This window comes from Poeciliopsis prolifica, unplaced genomic scaffold (genome assembly GCF_027474105.1).
Source record: "Poeciliopsis prolifica strain line A6 unplaced genomic scaffold, Auburn_PproV2 SCAFFOLD030, whole genome shotgun sequence".
NCBI classification, from domain to species: domain Eukaryota; kingdom Metazoa; phylum Chordata; class Actinopteri; order Cyprinodontiformes; family Poeciliidae; genus Poeciliopsis; species Poeciliopsis prolifica.
Genome location: NW_026562405.1, coordinates 1,018,042 through 1,026,217, shown reverse-complemented (window position 1 = coordinate 1,026,217; position 8,176 = coordinate 1,018,042). Strand labels below are relative to the sequence as shown.

Below are 8,176 nucleotides of genomic sequence, written 5' to 3'. Positions count from 1 at the left end.
CGTTTGCCAAAGTATATATATATCAGTTTGAACTACTAAAGTAAATGATGCCAACAACTAATTAACACAAGAGCATAAAGTTTGCCGGTACAACATGAAATCAGTTCTGTGCTTTACAAAATCAAATATAAGTTTATTTAGTACAATAGCCTGTCCATCTAAAAGTACAGTATGTTTGTTCTTATTTCAGTATTGAGTACATGAATGTCAACTGTAAGTAAATGCAAATGATATAAATGAATCAGTTTCCATCAAAATCAATACCATGGAAAATCCAGTGCAGGGGTAAAAATATGTTAGCACTCAAAATATCAAGAACTATGTCATCAGATGACTCCACCAAAAACATACATTCATCTTTAAAATGTGGGAAAATAATCAAAGTACCTTGATAACCAAATGTTAACAGTGCATATCACATAATCATTAAGTTGTATTAGAATTGCTCCTAATATCTCCTGCTCTTCTTCCCAAAAGAAAAAAAAAAAAACAAAGCTTGATATAAGCAGTCACTATGGTGTCAGTAGGCTGAATCCTACATAATCTGGCAATACACGTCTCATGTGTTCATAACAACATTGCAGGGAAGTAAGAATTACCTTTCCTTTTAAAGGATTATGCTTAACTTGGTGTCTAATGTTTAGAAACTCATGCAGTTAGGGCAAAATATAAAAAAAATCTCAGTGTCCAATACGACATACATTTAATCTTTTTTTTTTTCTTGTACATATTTTTTGCTGTTAGTATACACTATTTTGTTGGAATTTATTTCCAGCTATGAGGGACTTGTTCAATTTATTTACAAATCAAATTTACCTTAGGTGTGGAAGTAAATAAGCCTCTCCTGACTAAAGGAAAGTCCTATGCTGAATTCAGTTGGGCAAAGAAAATTGCAATCATCACCATTTCTTATTTCAATCAAATTATGCAACGTTTTCTAGTTTAATATCTAAGTGCCAGAAAACTTTAACATCACATTTGAAAGTATGTACCTTCTGGTTCATTCTTAATCAAGGGTTAATATCATGCTACTAGTCTGACAATACTAACACAATTTACAAGTAAGACATTTTGAAGGAAAACCTTTTAAAACTTTCACTGTACCACTGAATTCTTCTCATGCCACTTTTGATTCAACATTCTTGCAGTTTTTGGGAGAAAACAAGGTCCTTGTATGAGTTCAATAGAGAACCAACAGTACCTTTTATATTTACATTCCTTTTGAATTATTAATCGCTGTTTTATAAAAAGGTCTTTAAAATTCTTAGCATGTTAACAATGGATTATGTAATATTTTAGGTGATTTAAAACATGAAGGCCGACAAACTACAAAATAGGGAGTTTGTTCTATGTTAGCATGAACATTTATTTAAATAAAAAACGATGATTAGTGGTTGTATTAAATTTGCTTTTGGAACTCTTCATACTATGCTTCTTAACAAAAGCAACAGACACAGACACAATGCCTACCTGTTAGATGTAAAATTTCACCTTATAAAGTCACACTGAATCTTCCCTATGATAAGTTCTCTTTGTTTTTCAGCTGTCCACAATGTTTCATTCAAATCTTGCATTGATTTGTAACTTGTGTTTGAGATATAACCTTTGTTTTGGGGAGTTAACTGGTTTGTGTGCACATTTGCACTGATTTTCTGGACAGTGAACAAAGAAGCAAAAAAAGGCTGCAGATACTAAATTTGATCATTTGCAAAACTTGGTAAAGAATCTTTAAATTCCAGTACAAAAAAGTTTATCAGAGAACTCTATTACAGTGTAACTTAGCTCCAAAATCAATTGTTGTGAAGTTTGTACTGACATGCCAGACCCAAAGAAAAAGATTGACCAGCTGTTCAGAGCAAAACACTTATCATTTCTAAATACTGCAACAATTGAGATTTCATTTTTTTAAAGAAATGCACAGATTATTTTTTCATACATATTTGGAGGTGTTATGTGTTCACATTGTACGGGCAAGACTAATAAAGTGATGCTAATGTGCTTTGTGATGCAATGTTTGCCTTCAGCTTCCAGACTGATGGGATCTCTCCCACAGGATCACATATATAACACATCCGTTTCTAACTGTGCAGAGCATGGTGGATTCAACAAAGGCTTCTCCTCAAAGGCATGCTGTCCATGGACACTCTTATTTGAAGTCCTCTGCAGAAAATAAATGTGGCAGAGCACATGCAGCTTTGATGAGGTTAAAGTGAGGCATATCAGTCTTAACTAAGGCAGGAGGAGAAACCAGATCAGTATGACAGCATGGAACTAATCTGTAGTGACCTCTGCCACCGCTGGTAAGCTGGTGATACACAGTCCTGAACATTTAAAGCATCTTTTTAGACTGATAGTGCCTGTCAGAAACATGTCTTAGCTTCCGTTTTCCACAAGGAGATAGATGATAGAATGCCAAGCTCTGTGACAGAGGCAGTGTTTCCTCATACATTCAAATCTGCTAAATTTATATAGCAGGTGATTCGAGGCAAAGTTGAGCAGATGTTGACAAAGACAAATCCTGTTGTGTTTTCTCCATATTACACTGTCAGTGGGAGTTGCCATACCATAAGAGTATTTTCTAAAGAGTCTCCACCTGTCCTTGAACCTATCCCTACTCCTTCCTTCAGTCTACGAAAACCTTTTCCTCCTGATATGACTGCAGAAGATATCACCCTGTCCCTACGCACGGCGTCCTTCTCACATGGACGTCCTCGAACCCACATTTCCGGGTCATCGCTGAGTTCGTAGATAGATCCATCCTCCACACTGTGCTCCAAAGACTCCAGGGACGAGTCGGAGGCCTCGTCCCCGTGAGCTGTCAGCGGCCGTCCCGGTAGTCCTGATGTGGAGCGCAACCTGTACTGTAGCAGAACACCCCGTCCTTTTCCTTTCTCTTCTGCTTTGTAGCAACTGGAAGGTTGCAAGGATTCCTGTGAGGAGGAGTCACTTCGATCTTCACCTCCACAGGCAGAGTCTGGTCCGTCCCCAACAGAATCTCTCTTGAGCAGATCAGGAGACAAAGTACTGGTGGTTGCCACAAGAAAGTCCACAGGTCCACAATGAGCATTTAGAGAGATCATTCCCTTTCCTGTGAAAATGAATGCACATTAAGAATAACACTGGGACAAGGTGGGCGTCAATCACATGCTCAATAAAAAGGTTATGCAAGCTGCATAATGTGGAATAAAAAATGACTTGAACCTCACTTTCCATCATGCCATTAACAGTTTACTGAAATTATTTTCATAATTTTGTGACTGTTGAAGCAATAACTCTACCCATTGCTTGTGGGGCATTTACATATTATTTAATAAACTCACTTGCAATAAGGTGGCTGGGAAGTGAAGGCTCTGCAAGTGTGGAAGTAACCACCTTATTCACTTGGTATGACAAACTAAGCACTGCAAAACATTTTTTAAATATTCTGCATATATATATATATATATATATATATATATATATATATATATATATATATATATATATATATATATATATATATATATATATATATATATATAAATCACAGAATGATTTGTGGATTAGCTGCCTGACAATATTTGCACTGATTCCCACAGTCACATAACAAAACTGTGAAGTGTGACCTCTATAATGGACAGTACAGAGTAATTTTCCATCAAAAACAGTTTCTTCCTGTCTCTTCTGACCTCAGAAGATTATGTTCAGCCATACCTGTTATTTTGGGGATGCCCTCCAGTTTGGGAACTGGAAGAGTGATGATTAAACCTTGGGCTGTTCCCACCCATAACAACCCTTGGCAAATTAGAAGACTTGTCACTCGCATGTTCTTTTGACCTGTAATGTTGAAAACATAGACAGAAAATGGATTTTTTCTTGTCGGCTATTGTAAGAGAATAACACAGCCAAACTTACAGTATGCCCTAATAAAAGTATGAGAAAAAAACTTATTATTTCCTAGGGCTGTTGTAAATCTAATCTTTGAAGCAGTTTCCAAAAACTTGGACTTAGTTTCTTGTTGCCAATCCAGATTAAAGCCAACATTCTTGGAGACATTCACAGTCATTGCAGACATTTTTTGTTTGAGATCTGTCTAGATCTGAATGGGAGTTTTGTGGTTTCACACACTGCTCTACAGGCGTTTGTGTCTGGAAACATGTGTCAAACAGAACATGACATGACTGGTAGTGTTGCTCACAGGAGCCAGCTGGTCCCTCTGTTGTTCTTCCACTTCTCGCACCAGTGATATTACAAAATGCATTGTACAGTTTTGTCTGATAATGTTATATAAATGCGTGTCTGAAAATAAACACAAATCATTTCCTGTGGTTTAAGAAATGTATAAACAATATATATTCTAAAATGTTCTCATATCCTGAGCTGGACTCAGGGGCTGATACTGATGTTCTCTGTTAACATGACAAATGTAACTCAGAGATGTTTTTTCAACGTTAACTTTCTAGATTCTGTCACATAGCATGTCAAAAGGAGCAGGATCTATCTTTGCTTCTTTTCTTTTTACAGTTCTATATTAGTGCCAGCGGAGGAGAAGTGAGTTCTTTTCATCCAAGAACATTCTTTGTTTCCATCTAATGCCAGGCTAAAGCAGCGTTCATAAATGTGGGTTTTAGTTTTGAATTATTTTCATGATTCCAAATGTTTTTGTCTTCCATTATGGCTTAGTTATTATAAGGCCACTTATCCTAACATCCATGGCAACCTTAATTGAATTACACCAACACTTATTTTGACACAACCTAGTGAACGCTCATTTGCATGTGTAGCTGCATTTACACGCTTGTTCTGTGCCATGCTTCAAATTTGATGCTTTGTACAAAAGGTTCAGTCATTAATTAATTAATTATAGTACACAAAGATGAATCATCCAATGCAGGAAACAGATGCTGCATGTGTAAGATGAAACATAACCAGACAATTAAATATTTAATAGTGTTTAGGTTGAGTTTTGTTGGAGGGACAGAGCACAGTAAAAAAATCCTTCATTTTAATTCCTCTCCCACCTGCTAGCCTTGCTGTATAGTCTAATGGAGCTTAAGTGAGCAAGCGATCCTCATGAACACCCAATATAAAGGTTACCATGAAGTCTGAAGTTAAGTCGGGGGATGTGGGGACTATGCTTTGTCTTTGCAAGAGTGATAAAAAGGGATAATGTAAAAGCAGTTGAGATTAAAGAGCTACAGCAACCCCTCTAGCAATCGCCATCCTCCAGTGCTTGCAACAATGTACACACTGCATTGCCATGAGGGAGTTGGCATTTTTCGTGAAAAGATACATGTCTTTTATAATATGTCACTCAAAATATTTTAGAATTTTTTTTCCCACCCTAAGGATTGAACTATTAAAAGCATTAGTACATAAGAGATCAGCAGTTTCCTTAGCCTCTGAAAGTTCTCTCTTGTTTACTGCAGCTGGAATTCCCTAGTGAGTAGAAATCACATTAGAGTAGAAAGGATTAGGGGGTATATCATTACTGCATGTCCTAGCATAAGTCAAGGAGAAACCTAGGGGAGCTGAAACCCAGTGATGAGGGAAAACTATCAAAATTTCATGTTCCGTTTCTGTGGTTGCAGAGTGTCTAGGGAGCTTATTTTCTCCTGTGAGCTCAACAAATCACAACTTAAGTCAAAGATCCTCCTCTCTTTGTGGGCCCTATAGACATGAGCCAGGCAACTTTTTTTCTTTTCTTTTTTGCATTCTGCAACTTCCCCCAGGGCCAAACCTTAAGGCAACCACATTTCCTTACACATACTCCATATTTTAAGGGAGAGGAGTGGAAAATGACCTTTAGGCCAGTCGTTTTTTCTGGATACCATGATCGTGGAACTCTGTCCTCTTTTAAATCTCTACTCCAGCACTTAAAAGAAACACACAACTTTGAACTAAATGAGAAGATGCTTGTCTTTGAAATGCATCCCTGTTGTTGAGCTTTGTTTTTTCAGGCAAAAATCCTCAGTGTGTTGGTGTATCGGATGAAATGAAAAAATGAAAGGCGAGATGTTGTTATATTTTGTTTTTAAAAAGGTAAATGGTTTTCTCATGTGAGATGTAGTTTTTTTTTAATGAGTAAAGAACCCAAATACTGCAGGGATTCTACCAAAACTTCAGGACTTCAGATTAAAGAGCTGGGTGTATGAACAGGTGGTGATATGTTTATCATAGTTCCTCCCTCAAAAACCAAGTAAAACAGACATCTGTAAGGAATCAACACTGCAAGTGCACCATCTGAGAAATTCTAAATGGACTGACTGAAACAGCAGCGACATGTAAAATGAAGGTGAGAGGATTTGATGGCAGATCAGATAAAGAAACTGGGACTAAATAAAGTAAAATGAAAACTGTAAAACTGTGGGGTTACTGGTACTAGACACACAGGAAAATTATATGCAGTATCAAAAAAACAAAACTCAAAAAATATTTATTTCCATTATAATATGATATTTGAAAAAAAGAACCCTTGCAGCATGGTTTGTCTCAGTCAAATTTAAGTTCAAATGTAAACTTTTCTCCAGGTCCTGTCAAGGTCTAGTCAAAACAAACTTTTAAACCCAGGGGTGGCATCTCACGATCTCCAAAATATGAGAATAATATGAGCTGGCAAAGATTTTATGCTCATAAACAGTGTTTTCTGGCTACCTGTTGATACATATCATCCATTGTTTGAATGATAAAATAAATCATTTAGAAAGCTTTTAAATACTGACATAACCCTTTTTTAAAATTAACTTTCAGTATGAATTTTTGTTGGTAGAAAACGTAAACATGAGCTTGTCTGTTATTAGAACATCAAAAAATAGTCATTTGAGAGGGTTTTATCTAAAACTTGCTGATATTTTGTGTCAGTGTGACATTCAACAATGTGTGTTGAAGGAATTATTGAAATTGTTTTTGTGCTGACTGTATATTGCACTCAAGTCTGCTTTAGATTGATCAGTGTTTCTTGATGTGTTTGAAATTCACATTGATCAAATGTCTTGTCCTTTTTGTTTCTTTTTGGACTGTGTTATTCTGTTTATATGTAAAGTTCTTGCAAGTTTTTCCCACAATACCTAAGGAGAGTAACAATCTCTTTGTCCTGTTGACACATATTTGCAGCCACATATAAACAAAAATAACCCCCCAAAAAAGGGGAAAAAACCCCCAACAAAATTACTCAATTTGGTACAAAGTAAAATATTTTTAGAACAAAGTGCAACATAAAAGTAAGAAAATTGTTCATAGCAGAAACCATTGTGTAAGATTTTATGTATCAATGATCTAAATTTTTTTCTATATCTGAAGTATATGCATGCCTGAATGCATACAAAGGCGCTGATGTGTGGTATGCGTTTACCAGTGTTCTGCAGCATTGAACGAGTTGAAATGTTGATTTCCTGCAGAAGCTCCAGTGTTTCTGTATGAAAGAGACGAATAGAGGAGCCCTCCGAGAAGGCCATCCACACTCCTCCACCAGCACAGGCCATATGGGTAACGCTGATCATTGGGTTTGGATGGACTTCAAATTTCTGTAATAAAAAAATATATGGATTAACAATTAAAGCGTAAATAATACCCCTGTGAAAGCATTAACTCGCCCCCGACTTTGTTGGAATTTTGAAAGATTCCAACAAAGTGGAAGCAGCCAAGAGACAAAGAGGGGCACAACCAAGTGTGGGGATGAGTGGAGGGGGTTAAGTAGGGCTGTGGTCAAGATGAAAGAATATGTTGCCACTTCTTCACTATATTTAGTAACTTTTTGAACTCCTCCTTTTTTTTTCTTTTTCAAAAAAGTAACTCCTGACAAATATCTTAAGTTTTTTGTTAGTGGAGACTTTTATTACGGCAATGTGTGCAGGCACCAGTCGCTCTGCAGCAGCCCTGCTGTGTCCTGAGTGAGTGTGCTGCAGTGAGTCCTGAGCGCTTCCTCAGCACAGCAGTCAGTCATACACAGCCATCCGTTCTCCAGCATACCACCAGCAGTCTGAGCAGAGGAGCCCCATGCCACTTCATGTTCACAGAGAGAATATTTCACACATGTGCAAAGCTGAAACAGTAGTGATCAATGCAGTTCCAACTCCTGATTTGCAAGCACTGGCCTGTATCAGTGGGATGTTTTTATGCCCAAATGCGGTTCTGTGTGACGTAAAGCTTGTGACCAATGGGAAAATTCAACTGTAGAAACCACCACTGAGATGACCGT

At 37.1% G+C, this 8,176-nt stretch overlaps 1 protein-coding gene across 3 annotated transcripts in view; it reads right to left on the bottom strand.

The window, feature by feature from the left end:
- Positions 1–561: 561 nt before the first annotated feature.
- arhgef10la (Rho guanine nucleotide exchange factor (GEF) 10-like a) overlaps positions 562–8,176 on the bottom strand; it is a 119,627-nt gene continuing 112,012 nt past the window's right edge. For all 3 annotated transcript variants that reach the window (XM_055050212.1, XM_055050214.1, XM_055050213.1), the window contains 3 exons: positions 7,331–7,502; positions 3,694–3,816; positions 562–3,088 (listed from right to left, as the gene is read on the bottom strand). In XM_055050212.1, coding sequence (XP_054906187.1) covers positions 2,538–3,088; positions 3,694–3,816; positions 7,331–7,502 — 846 coding nt within the window. In that variant the 3' untranslated portion in view covers positions 562–2,537. The remainder of the gene's footprint in view (positions 3,089–3,693; positions 3,817–7,330; positions 7,503–8,176) is intronic.